The sequence below is a fragment of the Ostrinia furnacalis genome, unplaced genomic scaffold (genome assembly GCF_004193835.3).
Source record: "Ostrinia furnacalis isolate ACB-3 unplaced genomic scaffold, ASM419383v2 OfSCF1259, whole genome shotgun sequence".
NCBI classification, from domain to species: Eukaryota; Metazoa; Arthropoda; class Insecta; order Lepidoptera; family Crambidae; genus Ostrinia; species Ostrinia furnacalis.
The window spans coordinates 3,136-28,475 of NW_021131498.1; the positions used below are offsets into that span (position 1 = coordinate 3,136).

The 25,340-nt window shown below is 40.7% G+C and overlaps 1 protein-coding gene across 1 annotated transcript; it reads left to right on the forward strand.

Annotated features, from left to right (window-relative positions):
* On the forward strand, positions 1 to 25,125 carry LOC114352144 (myotubularin-related protein 4; the record flags this gene model as incomplete). Its single annotated transcript, XM_028303620.1, has 12 exons — positions 1 to 200; positions 2,788 to 2,952; positions 4,013 to 4,142; positions 5,360 to 5,462; positions 7,736 to 7,853; positions 9,555 to 9,782; positions 11,389 to 11,680; positions 13,714 to 13,860; positions 15,407 to 15,615; positions 18,177 to 18,278; positions 20,628 to 20,812; positions 21,655 to 25,125. Coding segments are annotated over 12 exons (1,979 nt in total), but the record flags the coding sequence as incomplete, so codon positions are not given.
* Positions 25,126 to 25,340: the final 215 nt, after the last annotated feature.

The following is a 25,340-nucleotide window of genomic DNA, read 5'->3' on the forward strand; positions in this document are numbered from 1 at the left end:
AAACTCTTCCCCAGGGTTTCCAAGTGCTAATCGAGCGCGAGTGGCTCGACTTCGGCCACAAGTTCGCCGACCGCTGCGGCCACCAGTTCGCGGCGGAGGAACCCAACGAGCGGTCGCCGATATTTCTGCAGTGGCTCGATGTGGTCCACCAGATGATGGCTCAGTACCCGTGCAGCTTCGAGTTCAATGAGGCGTACCTGGTAAGTTAGATAAATAAATAAATAAATTTATTTCTGTATGAAAACAGCATAAATAAGAACACGTTTCAATTAAAATGAGTGTACGGACATAATTAATAATACCTAAACTAAGGAAAATATTTTGCCTGTATCTTAGGTATCTATTTTAAAAGTGCTTACTAAACAATATCAAAATATTAATGACACCGCGCCTTCCCGCTACCTTTATGAGCTCATTAGTCCACCTTGTGGGTGGACTTCCTACGCTGACATTTTGGGAAGGTAGATTTATTTCCGCCGTTAGAAGATAAGCTGTATTTCGTATCCTTTATGCTAATTCTCAATATGGCAACCGACTCGCTAATGGACAACTTCTCATTATGACTACTTCTGATTAGGGCTACTAAAGGTTTCTTTTATTTCTTAATTAATCATTAATGCAACATTAATGATTGAATAAGTCGAGTCTGATACCGACACCATTGAATTATTATTGCTTCCTTTGGGAAGGTGGTAGGTTATTATTATGCACCAGATGATGGCCCAGTACCCGTGCAGCTTCGAGTTCAATGAGGCGTACCTGGTAAGTTGGGAAGGTGGCATTATTTCTGCCATTATTTCATAATAAATACTGAGCGGAAGACGCAGTGGCTCACTATTTTCTTCTACATTCGTTTTATGTTGTTATCTATACAGGGTGTTAGGTAAATGGGTATATGAGCCGACACTAGCCCATGTTAACATGGTCATATAAATGGTATGGTGAAGTCAGAAAATTGATATCTTCATTTTAATTATTTTTATTTTCATACAAATCGGATTTTATAAAATTTATTTTGTATGAAAATTAAAAAAAATAAAATGATGATATCAATTTTCTGACTTCACCATACCATTTATATGACTATGTTAACATGGGCTAGTGTCAGCTCATATACCCATTTACCTAACACCCTGTATATATAAAAGAAAGTCGTGTTAGTTACTCCACTTATAAGTCAAGAACGGCTGAACTGATTTAGCTGAAAATTGTCAGGGAGATAGTTTAGAGCCAGGAGAAGGACATAGGATACTTTTTGTCCCGTTATTTATTGCCATTAAGGCGGAACAAAGTTCGCCGGGTCAGCTAGTTGTTTATAATTTGTGCTTACTGTTATCAATAAATTCTATTCTATTCTCTTCTATATCTGTTCTTTTTTGTCTTACACAAGTTACCACAATAAATTATGAGTACATAAAAAATAAGGATATATCGGTATCCAATATTAGTGTTAGAAGTAGGTTTACAACAAAAGAACAGTGTTAGACGCGGATCGAACTAGTTCTTTATTTTTTAATGCTGCACTAATTTAATTCCTTTTGATGAGTTCCTCGAATCGGCAGTCTGACACGGAATTCATTGTAATGTTTTTTTTATTAAGATTGAAACCTTAATTATTACGAAAACAGTTTCTGCCACTGTGTGGCATTTCCCTCAAAAAATGCCTCATTTCAAAATCTACATTTGCATTCTCAGATAAAGCTGTAATTACTATAAAACCCGTTCCTGCCACGCTGTGGCAAATGCCTCAAAATGCCTCATTCAAAATATCCTTCTACAGATAAAGCTAGCCACGCACTTGCACTCGTGTTTCAGATTAAAACAGTTTCGGTTACGCGATGGCATATGCCTCAAAACGCCTCATTCAAAAGGATAGTACCAGGGTTTGGACCAAGTGTTGCCCAGAATCATCCCATAGTGCATTTTGTTCCCCAGGCCTATACTAATATGTAAACCGAAGCGCACTAAAACCTATCCCTGGAGTTAAGAGAAAAAAATAGTTTTATTTTGAATTATTTACATACAAAATATCATCGATGTATACGTACTACGCATAAGATTTCGCGATTGTGGTATTAAATAATACTCAATATTAATATGTTGAACTTAACCATACTGCATCCGTACACGTTACTTTAGTGCGATTTAGACATTCTTTATAAACGATTTAGCACTGTTTTAATTGTTTGGTAAGTTGATATAAATTCATTATTTCCAAAATGAAGCAAGAAGTTTTAGTTTTCTATCCTTACAAAAATCAATTTTTTGGTGTATTACAATCGATTATTGAAGTTACTGTAAGCTAAAACTCCATGCTCCATTTAGGAAATAATGAGTTTCTGTCAACTAACCAAACTACTGCAACAGCGTAGTACGTATACATCGATGATATTTTGTATGTAAATAATTCAAAACAAAACTCTTTTTTTCTCTTAACTGCAGGGATAGATTTCAGTGCGCTCCGGTTTACAAATTAGTATTGGCCTGAGGAACAAAATGCACTATGGTTTCATTCTGGGCAGCACTTGGTCCAACTTCCATACATGGATTGGCACTGTCCTTTCCTTCTCACAGATAAAGCTAGCCACGCACTTGCACTCGTGTTTCAGATAAAACAGTTTCTGCCACGCGGTGGCATATGCCACAAAGTGCCACATTAATTTCCTTCCATCCGATAAAGCTAGCCATACACGTGCACTCGTGCATGTTCAGATAAAAAACAGTTTCTGCCACGCGGTGGCATAAATCCCTCAAATTTTTTTCTTCAAAATATGCCTCTTCATACAGATAAAGCTGGCCACGCACGTGCATTCGTGCATGTTCGGCACGTTCCTATGCAACACGCGGCGCGAGCGCGCCGAGTGCCGCGCGCCCGAGCAGCTGGCCCAAGTCTGGCAGTTGTTGAGGGCTCCTGCGTACAGGAACCATTTGTACGCGCCGCACCCTGCACAGGTATGTAAATAATACGCTTCATCTCTCTTAGCCTTAGGCTGGTTTTAGAATCACACTGACGCACGATGACCGTCAGCGCTGACAGCCGAAATGTATGAAGCGTACGCGCCGAGCGATCAGCGTCACTCAGGAACGTTTCTCTTCAATTTCAATGAGGGTTTTCGCGATTGTAAAATCCGCTAGGTGGCAATACCTAGACGCGAGGTCCAAATGCTGCGTGATTGGTGGATTTTGACATATCTCTCAATGTTATGTCAAAAATAACCAATCATGCAGCATTTGGACTACGTATTGCCATCTGGCGGATTTTTCAATCGTGAAAACCCTCATTACATACATATTGATGTCAGCGCCGACGATCAGCGAGCGGTCAGCGCGATTCTAAAACCCGCCTTAGGCCGCGTATCTACTAGAGGCAGATATCCACTCGGACCTAGCTAGTGGCTGCCTCGTCCCGAGCTATACTATACTTATGACTATCGTTCGTTCGTTCGTTTCAGCCAAATGACGTCCACTGCTGGACAAAGGCCTCCTCCAAGGTTTTCCACAATGCACGGTCCTGCGCTGCCCGCATCCAGGCTCTTCCCGCGACCTTCACCAGATCGTCGGTCCAACGTAATGAGGGCTATCGTTTTAGCGCTCACTAGTTGGCGCCACTGTAGAGTAAGGTCCTGTCACTTGCTTGTAGCGAAGACAGTGGCGCCGACTGGTGAGCGCTAAAGTGGTAGGAGGACTATCGCATTTGCACTCATCAAGATGGCGCCACTGTAGAGTAAGGTCATGTCAATCGCCAGGGGTGCCAACTGTTAAGTATAAAAACGATAGCCCTCATTATATTACTGTCCCGACTGTGCGACAGGAGGCCGCAGTGAGTGTGCGAGCGCGACAGCAATATTACACACGCGAGCGATAAGGATGGGTAGCTTGGTGTCATCGGACGAAATTCTATCTGCTCGGCGACCGGGCTTTATATCGTAATGTGTGTAACTCATGAATAATTTAGGTTAAGAATTGCTTTGGACTTTCATACCTATACAATAACGTTGTATGTCCCTTGCAGGAGGTGCTATGGCCGGAGTGCACGGTGCGCGCGATGCGTCTATGGGGCGCGTTATGGGGTGGCGAGCGCGCTGAGCCTCTCGATGAGCCCTTACCGCCCTCTGCCCCGCCCGCGCCCACCAAGCCGCCAGGTAACCGCCTTAGAGTTGATAGTATCCGCCCTAGAGATTATAGTAACCGCCCTTGAGTTGATACTATCAACTAGTCAACAACTAACAACCGTCCTAGAGTTGATAGTAACCGCCCTAGTGTTGATAGTAACCGCCCTAGTGTTGGTAGTATCCGCCCTAGATATGATAGTAACTGTCCTAGAGATGATCATAACCGCCCTAGAGTTGATAGTAACCGCCCTAGAGTTGATAGGAACTGCCCTAGAGATGATAGCAACCGTCCTAGAGATAACAGTAACCACCCTACAGATTATAGTAACCGCCCTAGAGTTGACAGTAACTGCCCTAGAGATGACAGTAACCGCCCCAGAGGTGATAGTTACCGCCATAGAGTTGATAGTTAACGCCCTAGAGTTGATAGTTACCCCCTAGAGTTGATGGTAACCGCCCTAGAGAGGATAGTAACTGCACCAGAACTAATAGTAACTACCCTAGAGCTCTAGTAACCGCCCTAGAGTCAGTAGTAACAGCTCTGGAGCTGCTAGTAACCGCCCTTGACTCGGTAGTAACAGCTCTGGAGCTGCTAGTAACCGCCCTAGAGCTGCTGATGACCCCCTACACACGCTAGTAACTGTTCTAAAGCCACTACTAGCCGCTCTAAAGCCCTTAGTTAATGCCCCTTTATTTTTTTAAAGTCATCCAATGTAATTTAAATTTTTAGTTTAGTAGAGAAAATTTATTTATTTATTTATTTATTTTATTGGGCTATCAACATGAGATACAGTATTAAACACAATTAAAAAATTAAACAATTAAGCCAAAGGTCTCTAGCTAACTGCTCCCACACGATAACCACAGCATGCATAATATTATAATGTAACCCGTGAACTTTACACAATACAATAACATAATACCATACCATAATTTTACCATACCATAATTTTTCTGTTCTACTGTATCTATATTAATTTTATCTCGATTTGTTTATTATCTAGAATTTGTTAATTAATTAATTCTGTTTAAACAGAATTTAATTTTAATTTAATTTAATAATTTGTGTAATTTTTTGACTATATATAATTTTATTGTAATCGATGTGGTGACTAAACATGTAAGCGCTTTGGGTTTTCTGTAAGCTTATTATGTTGCTCATTAAATAAATAAATAAATAAAATAAATAAACATAATATAGTAGTAAAATGTTAGTGTTTTTCTAATTAGATAATATTTTGTTGCAGGCCTAATGACAAAGACGAGATCGTGTGACAATCTCCTAAACGAAGGCGAGAAGAGAACGACCCAACGAAGATGCAGCGATCCCAGCATAGCGCCCGACGTTATGTAAGTTAACCATCGTAAACGTTATTGAAACACCTTTTGTGTTATTTATTTATTTATTTATTTATTTATTTATAATCTGCTTGAAGGCTTACAGAAAGTCCAAAGCGCCAACAAGTTATACAATACAGATAATTTATAATATCAATTTCAATATGTAAAATTGTCAAATAATTAAAACGATAAATTAAATAATAGTCAAATAACATTAAAATTAAATACATAAAATAATTAAGTCCAAAATAGAATGTCGTACCTAAGACTACTAATAAGAATAAGAGATAAATACATTTATGTCCAGAGATCAATGTCAAAGTTATTCAAAGTTATTACTTACACAAAAATCTATGAATTAATACCATTATTGTACCTAAGCGGTCGGCAAATATGTCGATATCGTGCTGAGCAACTAAGTCCCCGATTAAACGTAATGCGCGGGTAGAAGGCGCGCTCGCTGCGCGAGTGGTGGAGTGGTTATGTGATATGCGACCATTTCAAACCGGTTTCAAACTGGTCGCGTCATGTGTGGTCTCTCAACGGAATCTATGGCAGAAATTTAGATGCAACTCAAAAGTAACTAGAAGTTGCAGTTTCGTTGCAATTGCGTTTCACCGTGTGTTCTGGGCCTTGCTTACACATGAAACAGGTCATAAATAAACTTATAGATGACCCACGCTGAACTGTCCCACCAAACTCAATGACAGGGGGGCGCTACCATCGTTCAACAATATGGTTTCCAACATGGCAAAAATCGGAACCAGCGATCCGGTATTGACGGTGGCGCCCCACTGTCAATGTCATGCATAGGACAGTTCAGTATTTTAGAACTATACGTTTTGACATTTTTCTTTAAGACAGACCTTCAACAAGGGTATTATGGTCCCATGTTCGTCTATGCAAACACCTGATGTTAAGTTTAATGCAGTCTAACAACATACCTGCACCTATATTGCCTATTCACTCTCGCTTTGAGGAGGCCTAGAGAATAATGTTCGGGAAAGATATCAGCTGGCAGCGAATTTCAGTCCCTAGCTGTTCGCATTATTAAAGAGCTATGCTTCAACAGACATATACAGGGTGTTAGGTAAATGGGTATATGAGCCGACACTAACCCATGTTAACATAGGCATATAAATGGTATGGTGAAGTCAGAAATTTGATATCATGATTTTATTTTTTTTAATTTTCATACAAAATAAATTTTATAAAATCCGATTTGTATGAAAATTTAAATAATTAAAATGAAGATATCAATTTTCTGACTTCACCATACCATTTATATGACCATGTTAACATGGACTAGTGTCGGCTCATATACCCATTTACCTAACACCCTGTATATGACAGTTCACACACAATCGCGCGACCTGTCATTGGCCTATGATCGCGCCGGCGATGGCGATCTGCACGTTTGGTGTGGTTGAAGCTTTAGCAAAACGCTTAGTGAAAGCTGGTGGAATGTTCACAATGGACAAGTTTCATGATGTTGAAAACATTAGATTTCACTGAATGAGATTAAAATATAGACCAAAACTAAAAAGCCGGTGAAGTTATTTTTGAAATCCATCAAGAAATGGCTGAGAAATTAATTATTTAAATTACCTCCATATTTTCGCGTGGAACTTAAAAATAGGCCTTGATTTCAGGCCACCTGTTCAAGTTTCAATCACAATGCTTACCACCCCTAACGCTAGAATGACACTATAATGTCAAAGTCTTCTTTTTCTTTTTAAATTAATATGGTCAGGTCTTGGATAAAGTCAAAAAAGGTTACACAATTTTACTAAGAAAGAATCTTGAGTGACCCTGGCTGAAAAATTAAAAACTACTAGATTTAAAAAAAATGGATCTGTCAACAGCACTGGACCAGGGGTGATTTACTGTTTGTACTTCGAATGACTGTTGTGACTACTTCGAATCAAAATGGCGCGAATTTTGTTATGCGCAACTTTAGGGCCCTGTAACTTTTGTATTTGTGGAGATATTTTCATGATTCTTTCACAATTATAATTAGTTTTACTTATATTTTCAAGTTTTATTAAAAGAAAACATTTGGAAACTTGTCCATGGTACGCTAATTTGCGTCTGGGTCACCGGTGAATCATGACCTTACACCGATTTAAAAAAAAATCGTCCTTTTTTAGTCAACTGTGGGCTGCTACAATAAATACTTACTCTTCCAGGAAACTGTCGCTCATTTCCGCGTCATTTTAGCTCTAAAACACTTCATACCTTATTACCAAAGGCATAAGGACTTATTTCAATATTTTCTCCAGGAAACTGTCGCTCATAGACGCGTCTTCCTGCGAATCGAGGCGCGGCTGCCGCGGCCTCACCGACAGCTGCGTCGACGAGCTGCCGCTACAAACACCTGTACAGAACAACGGCGATCAGGTGAGACAGGAGATGATATACAGGGTGTTAATTTCAATCTCCGCCATATTTAAGAAGTTGATTAAGTAGCTTATTCTGATCAATCAGTAAAAAAATTGACTTCGAAAATTTAAAAACGAACTTTAACTTTAGTTAGTCAAAGAAAAATACCTATTTACACTACCTCCTTTAAGTGGCTTCCTTCAGTAGGCTATCCGACATGATAGCGAGCGATCCGCATAGCTCGAAGGTGCCGCAGTGTAAACGTATTGCAATATTGATTGCGAGCCACAGTACAGTTCTGCCGTGCTAGCGATATCAGCAATAACTCTTTTTTTTGGCAAAACTATAATGAGCTCTATTTCAATGAACTGACGGGAGTTTTTTTAAAAGCAAAATATTGAAGTTACTGCTAATATCACTAGCACGGCAGAGTTGATGTCGCACGGAAAATATTCGCTAAAAATTCCACTTTCGTTTATGTTTTTTTTGGTGGATAATGCGTTTATATAAGTCCATAATAGATCACCTAAATAAATATGGCGAGAATTGAAATCAACACTAGATCGTTTCATCCACAAAGACGTGCCCCACCAATTTTTGGTCTCGGTCGCGCGGGGTGCGGGGAGTGTGATCCGAGCAATCCGTAAGGCATTATTGTAGAGTGCGTGTGCACTCATGGATAATATACCGATAAGACTCAAACATTAGCGGAAGAATGTTGGGGCGCGTCTTCGTGGATGGGCACTATCCATACGTATTTAATCGCTCTATGATATTTATAGTACGAGGGCTGGTTTACTGCCTAATGATGACACTCAAAACGGAGGGGGGCTGTCGGCCAAGGCACGCTAGTTTGCGATGGCAACCATCGCTATGCGCAAGCAGTGTAGCTCTCGTGTCTAGGTCGGCAGGGGTGCCCAATGACCAATAGATTATGAGAGCTGAAGGCATTGCCAGTCCATAAAGATTTCATTTTGATAAAATTATAAATTGTATACTTATTTCGGTCAGTTGATTTAAAAATAGTGACGTTAGAGTAGGCGCACACCGTTGATTTTAAGTTGGCCATGAAGAATCGGCCAAATTGAATCGGCGTAGTGTGCGCACTTCCATACATGCCCATACTGATCAACTGCCCGACTAAACTATCGGCCGATAAAAAATCAACGGTGTGCGCCTACTCTTATAGTCCTCTTTTTCTACAACCTACAAAATGTATAAGGAAATGTCTTACAAAGTGTTTCAATTGATTGGTGGTGTGAATCTATTCAAATTCTTTATTCGTATGGTAACCCTTTTCAGGGAACATACTAACGCCCGTATTCACAAACGATGCTTGTGAGTGAAGCAGAAAATCGAATGCACAGGGTTGAATAGAGCTCTGTGATTGGTTCGTGTGTGACCCTGTGTGTTCTTGCGCACTGTGAGACCTCATAGTAATTTTTGTGAATACGGGCGAGTGTCTTAGGTACTTATTGTGGATTTTCAATAAGATAGTTGACACTACCAGTCAAGTGACATACTTTTATGCGCTGTCAAATGTGACATTTTCATGGATTTTGTATGGCTAAGGACCTTCGACGTTACTATTTTTTGAATTTATAAAGCTAATTAATTTAACAGTTTTTAGAAAACCAACTCTATTTCCAGGGCTATAATGATGAGATTTAAAAAAATCATAGAATTATGTTTAACGTTGTCAATTTTCATTACTTCTAGGTGGACGGTCTCCATCCCGACCATTTTGAAAACAGCACACACTTACCACGCGATATCGCGAGCGGATCGTCATCCTTAGAACGCGAGTTAGGCGTAGCGGCGGCGGAAAAGACCGACATCGCCGACTTGGCCGACGGTGACGGCGAAGCGCGAGCGTTGGACGCCGACACGCCGGAGGAATCGTCGGCGTATCTCGCAGAGGTGCTGGCTGAGGTCTTGGTGGCTGACGTGAGTTGAACTGTTGAGGCTTTGATTTTGGACTTTAAGACAAAGCAATAAGATTAATTATTGTCACAGTAGGCTAGTTTCCTAAAAAAAATTTTTTAGTCCGTCAATTTTAGTATAAAAAAATATTGGACACGCATATTTTTAATTGTCAATCAAACAAATAATTACAAAGTTATAGTGCGTTGAAGTTCCGCGCGACGTCACAAAGTGCTGCACTTTTACGCACTCACTGACGTCACGGGCCTTTTCTTTAGAACTTTGGCACGCTTTATCTCTTTACATTTTCATTAGTTTTAAAAAGTGAAAAATACGTGTTGAGTAGTTTTTGATAAGCTAACTGACGGACTAATAAAAACTCTTGCTTTTTAACCCAGGAAACATCCCTGTTGAATAGGCTTGAAATTGAGTTTGATTTTCGACTTTAAAACAAAGCAATAAGATACTACGTCTGTCACAAGATGAACTGCGTAAATGGATTTCGAACAGAATGATGATTTTGCCAATGGATTTTGAAATTTAAAGTCTTTTGAATAAGATTCAAAATTTAGGATTTCTTCTTCATGATAGATTGTTACAGTTGAATACCTAGGCTTGAAATTAAGTTTGATTTTCGACTTTAAAACAAAGCAATAAGATATTACGTCTGTCACAAGATGAACTACGTAAATGGATTTCTAACAAAATGATGATTTTGCCAATGGATTTTGAAGTTTAAAGTCTTTTGAATAAGATTTAAAATTTAGGATTTCTTCTTCATGGTAGATTGATAGATGGCACCTTATTGCCTTGGCTTAAGAGTAGACGCACACCGTTGATTTTTAGTTGGCCGATAGTTGCGCCCGATTCTAAATTGTATGAAGAATCGGCCAAATTGAATCGGCGTAGTGTGCGCACTCCCATACATGCCCATTCTGATCAACTGCCCGACTAAACTATCGGCCGACGAAAAATCAACGGTGTGCGCCTACTCTAAACGCTCAAAAGAATCGTCCACCCGTATAGCTTAAGAGCTTTGCTTCACATTTCACTTCATCTTCATCATCAGCTCACGTCAGTCTACTGCCTTCTATAATCTTTTATTCTGTACTAACCATTGCTATTTGCCTTTCTTATCGATCTCACTAATCTCCAGTTTTTGAATTGACATTTAGCTCCAACTAGAAATCTCAATCGGAAAACAGGCCTTAGTAGTAACCAAGACCTAATGAAAGAAGAAGTTTACAGTAAAATTGTGATAAATGTTTACAGAAATATTGATACAGAATGTCGTCAGTTTACTGTGCATACGTAGAATCATCATCACGTCATTTCATTGCTTGGCTAACAAATATGATAATTTTTAAAATCTTAAGGCTATTTTCCACCAAAGCCTAGACGAGGCGAATATAACACGTCTCAGTTTGCTCTCACCTCGATTCCGCTTTGGTGGAAAACGGCTAGACTACTCTCAAAAACGTTATCCGAAGTTTCGAATGTTTCCATCCCTCTCGCACCGAGGTAGATCCTAGCACGAGTGACAGTGACAGATCCGAAACTACGTAAATGGCGTTTTGGAATAGCCCTGCGGGTTTATTCACAAAATCTCACCATAAAACTTCTTCTCCAGACACCAAGAGAATCCGGAAGAACACGAAACATAAGCATCACATGGCGTTCTATATCAGAGTCAAGCAACCAATCGTCCACCGGCTTCGACATTGCCGACGCCCACAGACCTGAGGCCACGCCCCCAGACTCCCACGAAGCCTCCCCCATAGACAACCATAACTCTACAGATGGGGACGTGGTCAACCATAACGTGGTCAACCATAACGGAGTAAACGGCGTGAATGGGGTTAACGGGACAGTTAACGGGGTCAGTGAAGAGACGGCCAAGTTTTTGGAAGTGGAATTGAATGGTGAGTAAGGAGTGGGGTATTTTATGCAGTTGTGATTGATTCTGTTTTGTGTGACTGTCGATTGTACAGTCAAATAGTTCGTGACACCCGAAGAAGCCAAAAAGTTCGCAAAACGTCTTTGTTACAATTGAAATAAGGTTGTGTTGTCAACTTTTTGACCACTTTGGGTGTCACTATTTGACACTGACTGTACAGACGACACATCGAGGCAAACACTATATTCTTATGTGGTTATAATAGGTGCGATATTGTAACAAAATTGAAGGGGTAAGTAGACAAATGTGTTATCTGACAAAATGAGTTATGAGTGTTTGAAAATGTTAATCTGCTCATACCACATTTGAATCCTGAAATGTATGAATGCTTGTCAGATAACACCTTTGTTAAGGTTTGACACGTAACAAAATTGCGTGTTTTGAGCTCATTAGTCGATTTTATCATTACTTAAAACCCATATAGTCCAGTCAATAAAGCATTATAGATGGAAAACTGTAGAACACAATTTCTGACTTCAGGACTTTATTTAGACTAGTTAGGAGGTGAACATAGCAAAAGTCCCCGCCCTTAGTCCTTGAGCCGGCGGGGAGAGGGGGGTTTAAAGGTGCCACTTTTCGGTTTTTCGCTTAATCCTCGGAAACTATGCGTCCTAGTGACATGACTACTTTGAACCAAGAAAAGCATATTCAATTTGCTACAGATGAGATAGTCAAGTTTTTTTATAAATTGTATAGTTTTCGCGGCATCTGCTCTAGAAGGTCTGTAATATTGGAAATTTTATTTTTGTCCTACATGTTCCCATCAGGAGAAAATCGACTAAATCAACATTGAGCAATCATTCTAGACATGCGAGAGCATGTTAAGCATAGTTCCAGCGAGGGGACTACACCGTGCGTATATTTAGACGAATCACTTTGAGCCACTTTTGACTCCTCATCACTCAAAAACTACTGTGCATTAACACTTCAAATTTGGCTCATGTGTTGAGACTTGCAAGATATACATCAGTTTCAAATTTCATAAATATGAATTGGTTCGTCTAAATATACGCACGGTGCAGTCCCCTCCATGGAACTAGGCTTAACATGCTCCCGCATGTCTATAGTGTTTGCTCAATGTTGATTTAGTCGATTTTCTCCTAAAAGGAGCATGTAAGACGACAATAAAATTTCCAATTTTACAGACCTTCTAGAGCAGATGCCGCAAAAACTATACAAGATATAGAAAAACTTGACGGTCTCACCTGTGGCAAATTGAATAAGCTTTTTTTGGTTCCTAGTAGTCATGTCACTAGGACGCATAGTTTCCGAGGATTAAGCGAAAAACCGAAAAGTGGTACCTTTAAACCCCCCTCTCCCCGCCGGCTCAAGGGCTAAGGGCGGGGACTTTTGCTATGTTCACCTCCTAACTAGGCTAAATAAAGTCCCCAGGTCAGAAATTGTGTTCCACGGATTTCTCTCTACACCGTCGTTAAGGCATTCATTGACTGGACTAATATTCAATTGTTCATGCAAAAAAGTAGATTCTTCAGTTTTGTCAGATAACACCTTTGTCCACTTACCTCTTCAATTGTGTAGTCTGATGTGCTGTTGACTGTACTTTTGTACTTGCAGACTGAAATGCAACATTTGCCACATTTACCACATTAATTTACCACACGATACGGTCAGGCCCAAGTGATCATACATTAAGCGGACTGCTTACTGACCTGTAGCCTTATTCACGTAGCAAAACTTTTTGTTGCGATCCTATCGAGTAATCGTTCTATCGAATTGACCCTTGTGAATACGGATTTAGAATTGTTTTTTAATGGGACGACTTCTGAACGTCAGCGAGATCTTGACTGTCAAAATATGTGAATTAGGCCATTGACCGCATCCAGTGTACAAATAATAATAATTTTGTTACAAATTACAATACTTTTCAGCATGCAATTTTGTTGGGCAATCAATTTTAGATTTTTATTGTGTGATCCATTTTTAAATCTAATGTAAAGAACCTACCACAGTCGTAACAAGATAACTCTATTGTCACAGGAGGCGCTACATCAAGCAGCGTGTCCTCCGAAAGCGAAGGGGAGGCTGCGGCCACAACGAGGAGAACCGGCGGGAGGAGGCACGGCAGCCAGCTCACGCTGTGCCCAGCCTCCCCTCGGCGCGCCCCTTGCTGCCACAGCACCACCAGTAAGTGTTATAACATCCCCTCTCTTTATACTTAAGGCTCGGCGCAAATGGGCCACCGACCACAGCCACCGACGGCTGTCGCGCGCCACCGCCACATTTCTAAGAGTGTCAGAAGCGAGCGACAACCACCGGTGTCTGGAAGCCGCCACATTTTATACAGCGTGTATCTGACGGCGTGTAAAAAAAGGGAACTCAGTTAACGATTCTGATTTCGAATCAATAAAAAAAAGTACTTATTTTTTTACCAAATAATCCTCACCTTTCTTGACTCATAGTAACCGCGTTGTCATAGTAAACGCGGCTTTACCCGAATCCACAACGCGCGTGCTCGCCGTCTTTCGGCGCGCTTCAAACAAACACCGCCACGTCGCCGGCGCGGCTCGTTTGAGAAGCCGCCGTCCATTGTGCTCTGCGCGCCGCGCGCCGTGCTTGGCTGTTTTGCACATATGAATTTATTAAAAAATTTTTTTTTTGTAATCTAGACTTCTAGCCAGAACTTCAGTTAATATTTTTTACACGTCGTCATATACACGCTGTATATTGCTGTCGCGACTGTGCGACATAATTACGCGCGAGCAATAATGATGGGTAGATTGGGGTCATTGGACAAAATTCTACGTGCTCACAGACCAGACTATACCTTTATGATGTCATCCCCTCGCTCTTTATAAACCTCTGCAGAAAATAAATTAGTAGTTTAACAAATTAAAAATACGCCCGTGCTCGAAAAGACAAATCTAATGCACCCAAACTCGATTTGGTTCCCCGTTTCGTTTAGGAGTTCCTATGGCCACCTTCCAGTCCCATCGTCAGACCAGCGCGATGGTACCATAATATTGTACTGTCATCTAACCTACATATAATTTCCAAGTTTCTACAAGACTTAGAAGTGCGTTAAATTCAGATTCTAAGATTCTATTACATAGTTAGTTACATACACGACGACCTAATAAAAGCGTGACTGATGACTTTTAAACTTCAGCCAAACCAACGCGTTCAGCCTGCGTTCGTGATAGCGTGCAGTGACGATCACAGCGCGTGCAAAAGTTGTTTACACTGCCGCATTCGCGATCCAAACGTTACCGTGAAAAAATTCCGCCATTTTGAAATCAGACTCGTCAAAATAACAAGCACGATCTGAGGGCTTAGGCCGAGTTTCACCACCTAACTTTGACCGTAATTATAACGATAACCGGTGTTTTTTGTATGAAGTTTAATAGATTTTTGCCGTTTGTCAAAGTTAAAGATGGTGCAACCTAGACTTAATGTGAGTTTACATAAAACGTCGTCACTAGCGATCGCGTTAAAGAAATATACGAAGATTTTAGTTCTTAAAAATTCCGCTAGGGGCGCTGTACAATCCTTTATACATTGAATGTCGACATCGAATGCATTTGACGTAAATTCACACTACGTCCCCTGATCGCTACCGTGCACGCTGTCGCGTATGCAGACTGAACGCGTTGGTTTTTCTTAAAGATACTACTTACTATTTTATGGCACATATTATCTTTGCTTCTCAACAAACCATTATTCTTTCTTCCAGGCGGTATAGAAACATCAGGGGAATCAGCGACCGCCGACGACGTGTCGTCCTGCTGGTGCGGCCTGGACGCGGAGACCGGCGGCGCGCGTTGTGTTTGTGGGGCCCCGGCCGGCGGCGCGGGGGCCCCGGTGCCTGACCCCCTGGACGGACTGCCCCCCAACGCTGACCCCTTGCAGGATAGGCTGCACCAGATCATAGTGTACCAAAAGGTGAGTCAGGATGTGAAAAGCCTCAAGTATTATTTACCTATATAGGCTGGTGGGGGGTTCAGGGGGTTCTGGTCCCTGACCCCGTGGATGGACTACCCCCTAACGCTGACCCCTTGCAAGATAGGCTGCACCAGATCATAGTGTACCAAAAGGTGAGTCAGATTGAGTAAGACTTATTCCAGGTCACTATTTCAGCTAACGCCCGGTCGCCGAGCACGTAGAATCTCGTCCAATGACCCCAAGCTACCTATCCTTATCGCTCGCGCGTAATTATGTTGCTGTCGCGCTCGCACACTAAGTGCGGCCGCCCGTCGCACAGTCGCGACAGCAATATAATTACGCGCGAGCGATAAGGATGGGTAGCTTGGGGTCATTGGACGAAATTCTATCTGCTCGGTGACCGGACTATAGAGGATGTCAACTGCTAGACCCATCAGTTCAACGAGTTATGTGCCCCGCCCGCTGCCACTTAAGCACCGGTCATATTTCACCAATAAAAGGTGAGGAGCTTAGTAATGCGCAAAGGAGATAGGACCTTGAGTACTTACTAGACGTGACGTCGTCCTGCTGGTGCGGCCTGGACGCAGAGACCGGCGGCGCGCGTTGTGTGTGTGGGGCCCCGGCGGGCAGCGCGGGGGCCCCGGTGCCCGACCCCTTGGACGGACTGCCCCCCAACGCTGACCCCTTGCAGGATAGGCTGCACCAGATCATAGTGTACCAAAAGGTGAGTCAGATTGAGAAAGAGAATGAATTACTTATTCCAGATCATTATTTCAGCTAAATCCCGGTCGCCGAGCACGTAGAATTTCGTCCAATGACCCCAAGCTACCCATCCTTATCGCTCGCGCGTAATTATGTTGCTGTCGCGCTCGCACACTAACTGCGGCCGCCCGTCGCACAGTCGCGACAGCAATATAATTACGCGCGAGCGATAAGGATGGGTAGCTTGAGGTCTTTGGACGAAATTCTATCAGCTAGACCCATCAGTTCAGTGAGTTATATGCCCCGCCCGCTGCCACTTAAGCACCGGTCATATTTCACCAATAAAAGGTGAGGAGCTTAGTAATACGCAAAGGGGATAGGACCTTCAGTACTTACTAGACGATGTGACGTCATCATGCTGGTGCGGCCTGGACGCAGAGACCGGCGGCGCGCGTTGTGTGTGTGGGGCCCCGGCGGGCGGCGCGGGGGCCCCGGTGCCTGACCCCTTGGACGGACTGCCCCCCAACGCTGACCCCTTGCAGGATAGGCTGCACCAGATCATAGTGTACCAAAAGGTAAGTTAGGATGTGAAAGAGCCTCAAGTATTATTTACCCATATAGGCTGGTGGGGGGTTCAGGGGGTTCTGGTCCCTGACCCCTTGGACGGACTGCCCCCCAACGCTGACCCCTTGCAGGATAGGCTGCATCAGATCATAGTGTACCAAAAGGTGAGTTAGATTGAGTAAGACTTATTCCAGGTCATTATTTCAGCTAAAGCTCGGTCGCCGAGCACGTACAATTTCGTCCAATGACCCCAAGCTACCCATCCTTATCGCTCGCGCGTAATTATGTTGCTGTCGCGCTCGCACACTAACTGCGGCCGCCCGTCGCACAGTCGTACAAGCGATAAGGATGGATAGCTTAGGGTCATTGGACGAAATTCTATCTGCTCGGCGACCGGACCATAGACGATGTCAACTGCTAGATGGACTGCCCCCCAACGCTGACCCCTTGCAGGATAGGCTGCACCAGATCATAGTGTACCAAAAGGTGAGTTAGGATGGGAAAGAGCTTCGGATTTCCAGTGGGTAGTTGACGTAAATGACCAGTAATGCCAAGACACAATATCTTTGAAAAAAACTTACATAATTAGCCTTGTAACATGAGTTAATTTTTACACACACACTTAGCTTTAATATTTGAATTTTAGTAGGTTTCAAATCAATTGACTCAATCAATTAATTGTGTTCGCTACTAGATGACTTCAAGTTTCTTTTATAAATTTAGTAGAAACGTCGCGTTTTGACAGCTATGTATGTATGTCTATTGACTAGACTGCTAGCTAGAGTGTCCACCCACTGCTCTATTTGACACACATCTTTCTAAATCGTTCGGCTTTTATAACTCAATTTTCGTCTTATTATTTATTTATTTATTTAAAGACTTTATTGTACACACATAAGAAAGAATGTTCCGTACAAAAAGGCGAGCTTAATGCCACAAGTTATTCTCTACTAGCTGACCTTGAGCAAAATAGAGATATTGAGTAGGCGGTGCTAAAAAGCTACAAAAATTTACACTAATCTTCTATTATCCCAACTAATATTATAAATGCGAAAGTAACTCTGTCTGTCTGTCTGTCTGTTACGCTTTCCCGCTTACACCTCGCAACCGATTTTGATGAAATTTGGCATAGAGATAGTTTGAGTCCCGGGAAAGAACATAGGATAGTTTTTATCCCGGTTTTTGAAACAGGGACGCGCGCGATAAAGTTTTTCTGTGACAGACAAAATTCCACGCGGGCGAAGCCGCGGGCGGAAAGCTAGTTATTCTAATAAGTTATTCTTATTCGTCCACAGAAAGTAGTATCGGAGTTGACCGGCCAGCTTCGGCAGGCGCGCGAGCTGCTCCGCCGACACACCTCGCCCGGCGCCGCGCCGCCGCCGCCGGAGCCTGCCCAGGTGAGCTGACGTCATCATCATCATCATCCACTGCTTCTACTTCATCTCCATTATCATCATCATCTATTGCTTCTAATTCATCTCCATTATCATCATCATCCACTGCTTCCTCTTCATCTCCATTATCATCATCATCCGCTGCTTCTTCTTTATCTCCATTATCATCATCATCCGCTGCTTCTTCTTCATCTCCATTATCATCATCATCCACTGATTCTTCTTCGTCTCCATTATCATCATCATCCACTGCTTCTTCTTCATCTCCATTATCATCATCATCCGCTGCTTCTTCTTCATCTCCATTATCATCATCATCCACTGCTTCTTCTTCATCTCCATTATCATCATCATCCGCTGCTTCTTCTTCATCTCCATTATCATCATCATCCGCTGCTTCTTCTTCATCTCCATTATCATCATCATCCGCTGCTTCTTCTTCATCTCCATTATCATCATCATCCGCTGCTTCTTCTTCATCTCCATTATCATCATCATCTACTGATTCTTCTTCATCTCCATTATCATCATCATCCACTGCTCCTTCATCTCCATTATTATCATCATCTACTGCTTCTTCTTCATCATTATCATATTCTTCCCTTTTTTTTATCATCAGTGATCGGATAATCGGATGCATTCACCTTAAGTTAATTTTTGGCTAGGTAATGAGGGTTTTCGCGATTGCAAAATCCGCCAGATGGCAATACTTAGACGCGAGGTCCAAATGCTGCATGATTGGTGGATTTTGACATATCTGTCAATGTCATGTCAAAAATAACCAATCATGCAGCATTTGGACCTCACGTCTACGTATTGCCATCTGGCGGATTTTTCAATCGCGAAAACCCTCATAGAGGCTTCTTAAAATATATTTTTTTAAATGTGTGAGTAAATATACCTACACCCGATTCTAGACTAAAAAGAATTAAATTTGTCGATTCCGAAGGTTTTTTCGGTACAAAAATGCATTCCATAATAGCCAACACCTCGACTTTATGTAAACGTGCATCCGATTATCCGATCACTGATCATTATTGACGGCTTGTTTTACTTCATTTAATTATCGCCTTCATCATCTGCGATATCTTTATTTACTTATTTTATCGTCGTTGTCATTATTACTTATTTTGTCGTCGTAGAAACCTCCAATGATTTCTAGAACAAAAATAACATTCATTCATTTGAGTGGACCAGACACTGCTATTAATAATGACATCAATATTACTGTCATTCCTTCTTACGGTAATGACATTCTTAATCTCTCTACATACAAATAACTGCCAGTGTTGGTCCGCTATAAACTTAGTGTGAATTGGCTGTAGAAGACTGTCGACTTACCACAAAACACGAATTTTCTATAGTTCATTTTGGACCTTATGTGAAATGTAATAATGTAAATAACTAATGGAAATTTGACATTTTGTAGTAAGTTGACCTGTAGGCCTAAGATGCGCCCCGTGATAACTTTTATCGACGTCAAAATGTATGGGCAAAATCGATAAAATGGCGTGATAACCGCTTATCGCGGAACGCATCTTAGGCCTTCTGTTGTAGATATAAATATCGCACAAAAGTACATAATGATTGTAAAAATGATGTTCGTTTACAATGAAGTATGAACTTAAACGAGCATCATTTTTACGAATATGCATGCTAAGATTCATTTTGCCTTTATCTCATCGCCTCACTGTGCTTGTAATAACTGCTTTACTTATCATTTCTTTTTGTTTCTTCCCATGGCTTCAATAGGCTAATTGACTCTTATTCTAATTATACTAAGGTCTGGAATAGTTTTATATTATTTTACTTTCGCTTTTTTTGCTTTCGCTGTTTAAAATGGGTGCTGTCTGCCATGATGTGTGCGGAGCTTCTGATTACTAGAAGAGTCTTAAATTAAATGTCCTCACCAAAAAATTGCATTTTTGTTACTATCACACTAATAGTCTATTTGCAAACTATACAGCTTGTACTAAAGGGTCAAGTGTATTGTGAGGTCAATATTTTCTCATCGTGAGGTACTTGACTTTGACTGTCTAATATTTCACATACATACATAGGTCAAGCACGTAAAATACGTCGGACTTATGTTTAAATAAGCACAACTTGCAAAGTTTCAAGACAACTGCTTCAGAACAGTATCCATTCACATCATGGCGACTACCTCTTTCACTTCCACGCTTCAATCACGCACTTATCAATAACCAATCACTTCGTTTGCACATAGTAATTAAACCTACGCGTGTAAACTATCATAGTTAAATAAGTTCAACCAACATTCGCTTTTTAAACCGCGTGTAATAGTTGAATAAGTTGAAAGTCCGCGCGTCAAGTAGCCTATTGTGCCAGCAGCGTGGGCGCAGCCACTCGGACTCGGCGTCGAGTGCGAGTGCGAGCGGCAGCGGCAGCGGCAGCGCCTCTGAAGTGGAGGTGGGCGAGGAGGCTCGCGGTGTGGTGTGGCTGCCCGACAGCGCTGCGCCGCGCTGCCAGCACTGCCGCAACCACTTCTGGCTGGCGCGCCGCCGCCACCACTGCAGGTGAGATTATATTTAAGTTAAAGCCTGGTCCGTGAACACGTAGAATTTTGTCCAATGACCTCAAGCTACCCATCCTTATCGCTCGCGCGTAATTATGTTGCTGTCGCACTCGCACACTCACTGCGGCCGCCAGTCGCACAGTCGCGACAGCAATATAATTACGCGCGAGCGATAAGGATGGGTAGCTTGGGGTCATTGGACAAAATTCTACGTGTTCACGGACCAAGCTTTAAATAATTAAATATGCTTGTTACGTAGGTTCACCACAACAACGGTTCAAACTCGCGTTCTTCAGATCTTGTTTTGGCCTGTGCGACACCGAAATCATTGGGCTCTGGTCGTTTGCCAAAGCGATTGGAAAGCCAAACGGGACACGGCTCCTTTATCCTGGCTAAAAAATAAATTGTAATATCTTTAATAGGATTGAAATTAATAAATAGTTGTTTAATTGAGTAAGCGTAGTAAGTCATGATTTTTTTATGCAGAACACAAACTTTGTTGTACCTCGGATTGGTCACTAAGGGCTGATGTTTCAGTCGTCGGAGAACTTGTAAGTGAAGAATAAGTTAGAACATTGATAGTTTCAGAATGGAAAATATGTCAAAATGACATGTTTATTCTTCAGTTATATTGAAAATCTGACGATTGAAAATCGGCCCTTACATAATGAATGATTTGTTTGTACTTATCTCGGATGTACAGACGACGGCACGTCAACGTAACCACTGTGGTTCTTGTGCAGTTGTAATATTGGCGAGTTTGCAACAGAAATGGGTAACCTGATGTGCTGTCGTGTGTACATTTTATTTTTCTTTACTAAGTATAAATTTTATCACTTTCAGACGCTGCGGCGGCATATTCTGCGGTTCATGTTCCGAGATGAGTTCGTGGGGCGACTGCGGCTCGGTCCGCGTGTGCCGCCGCTGCCGCACGGAGCGGTGACGCGCGGGCCCCCCCGTGCCCCCCGCCCCCCTGCGCGCGGTGTGACGTGAGTTCCCATACGCCCGGCCCGATTCAGTTTGATGGTCTATATAGACGACATTGTGGTAGAAGCGAAGGAACTTGCAGAACATATGGCCGATTCAGTGATGCATAGGCACTTGCAAACCATAAGGCCGATTCAGTTTGTTGCTCTACATAGACTATAAAAGGCACTCTCAAACCATAAGGCCAATTCAGTTTGTTGGTCTACATGGATGATATTGCAATAGATTCGAAGGCCCTCGAAAGACAAGGGTTGATTCCACTTGTGCTTTTGTGTGCGGATACCTACTCGGTCCGATGTGGATTGCTAGTGCGGATAATGTTGAGAAAACAGTAATACAGATGTAATATGACTTTGCGTATTTGTTAATCTTGTATACCTGATATTGTTGATGTTATACCTCATAATTATTATGTTGTTTGGAATTAAACTTGTTAAGAGTTTAGAATTGAACAATAATTCGAGATAATAACATATTCATTTCGAATGACAATAAGCATTATTTCACTAACATGATGTCACACTTATTGTATAGAAGATTAACCAATACGCTAACCCAACCTCCAAATATTTTTCCACCAAAAGGCTGGACTAAACGAACCCACGTCACACCCACGGCGATAACTGATTAGACCGTAAATTGTTAGAGACAGCGAGCCGTAAACAACGCCTATACAGCCTAAGGAAGACTTATATCTGTACTGATTCAAACCCCACTCGCGTACGTCACTTGAAGTTAAGGGTGGGTTAAATAAAATTTTGTATTAGGTATGTAATTGACAGTTTAATGTCAAATGACGTCTGCGAGTGTTGTTAATCTTATGAACTGTCAAATTATGGAATAAAGTTCTTTCTTACGCGTTTTCCAGTAGTGGCGTGTTTTGCCTCGCCCATCGGCTGCCTTCATTATGAGATTTAACTATACTCTGCATTGTTATCAATGTTTGTCTTTTTGACGTTCAACAGTTTATTAATAATATTTTATTTTATCAAGTGCTACTAATGCAGCTCTACCAACTAAGAGCATTCCTCCAGTGTACAATACCTTTATTAATACTTATAAGCTATTGAATGTACAAAAAGACAACAATATCGACATTGGTTATGATACCGCGCTAGTGTATATACCGGATACTAGTCAACGCTTTGATGAACTAACATGGAACTGTTTTGTAACTGAATCGACTAAATATGCCAATCGAGAAACAACACTTGTATAGTCATCATTGTCTTTCTTAAGTGATTGACAGAGACGGATATACAATCGTATTATTCCTTATTGGCAGTAAAATGTTTATTTCTAATAACCGAGTATTTATTGAACACGTATTGAATAAAATGTGGGCAAAGAAACTGGTGTAGGCGGATCCTAGATAGCTATAAAGAATGATCGTTATGATGAAGGCTGATTTTCTACGCTAATGTTCGATTATTTAAAACTAATTTGACGTCTTTTAATTTTTTTTAACGGTCACTAACGCTGGCGACTGTAGACTCGAAGGTTTTTCTGAAATATTTCCAGGAAAAATTTTCCAATCGTCATAAAGTTAGGAAAATCGTATACGCCTGAATGAACAACTCATTTTCATAGACAATGCATTTGATTGTTGATTATGTCGATTGAAAAATTTGTTATAATTTTAATAGTAAATAGTTCAGAAATATCAACATTCTATATTAGAATGTAATGTTTACCGCCGACCACGCTCGTTCCATGAAAAGGTTTCAAACGCGAACCTCTGAATGACAAGACAACTTTGTATAAAACGCTGTTTTTTGTTTATTTTATTTTGTATTATAGTGTTTCATTTGTTCTATAATTATTTTTGTACAGTAACGTTTTGTTTCACACTGTCAGACGGCTCACGTTGGCTGGCGGAAAGAGACAGGTTGTATATGGATCGTCAACGCGTGCGAGGGAGATAGTTGTAACGTCAGTTGACTTGGGGCTCGGGACTTACTCGTACAAACAGCAACGAATGTGTTAACTTTGTGAGCCTTATTTTTATTGTGAATAAGGTTGATTATGTTGAGCAATGTCGTGCTTACGATGTGGTTTGTATAAAATACGGCCATATGTTATGTTACTCAGTGATTTTGAAAGGGATGTCCGGTTTTCGGTCAATATTTTGGGGCTATTTTAGAATCTATGAGTCTCTTATTTATTAAGCTTTCAGTATAAACGGTTTTTAATTCTGATCAATTCTTTTGCTGGCTACAAAATTTGTGTTCATTACAAAATATTGACCCAAAGTTAGCATCTCGTTCCACGTTATTCAATATACCACTCACTAAACATATATCATACATATATCCCATACAACGGGCACCGAGCTCTGTATTTTATTTGTGATATTGATGATAATTTTGTATGATAGTTAAGAGTTTAATAACATGTTGTTAGACGTTAAATTTTACAGGTGATTATTTTAATATGCCCTTGCGGTGCGTTGATTGAGTTGTTGGCTTATACCATAATTGGCGCAGTTTGTTTTCATCGGTTTTGGACTTTATGACAAGGGAATAAAGTTCAAAATGCGGTGACAATGAGGTATATAGCTTCAAAATGGGTTGAGAGCCGCGGTCTGTAGGTATGTAATGTTACATACATATAAAATTCCTTTTCTAATTGTTATGACGAATATTTGTAATAATTGTAACTACTTATTTGGAGACACATCCATATAATTATACGTCATGCTATTCAATCTATCATAAGTTGATGAATTTCTCCAGTGGATAGACTTATACCTTTTATTAAAGTTAAAATTGTTTGAAATAAATTAAATGTGACATTTGAAATTTTATGATAGGTTGATGTGCTGACGGTTTTCACTTTAATTGTGCTTTTCTTTTATGTGTATTGTTTGTAAAATAAATTATATTTTACAACCAAACCTATCCAGTAAATGTTGTGATTTCGTAACTCGATAATTAATCCAAAATTAATTAATAAAATGTAATGTTAATTGATTGACTTATTATTTACGTTGAATGATATTCTGATAATATGACTGTGTTCTAATAATATTGTAAAACAATTTATCGAAAGAATATGTTCTTTTGTAATATAAGTATGCAATATACTTGATGCTGCTATTGAATAAATAAACTAAACATTGTAACTAATAATACAATGATTATTATTGAGTCTAATTTAAAAATTATTATTCAAGACCGCGGCCAATGCCTAGAAGCGAATAAATTTTGAATTGTAGAAAAACGTTTGTGTAATCCAGTTTTTAATTCTAGACAGTAAAGTGACGTTTTTACTGTAAACGGTACAGATATTATAGAACTATTTATAATGGATAACATTTTTGCCGATTAGAAAAATAGAATGCCTTTTTTTAACATTATTCATACTGAATCATAGTTAATTTTAAATTTCACTGTATATTTTTAATTTTGAAATTATTTTTGTCGTCTCTCCTAGGCGATACTACGGCGACGGAGTCTATTTTTTATTGTTTTACTTTTTATTTCTTCGCCTAAATTTTGCATTTGCATTTTTCCGATGGTAAGAAAGTTTATACTTTACCG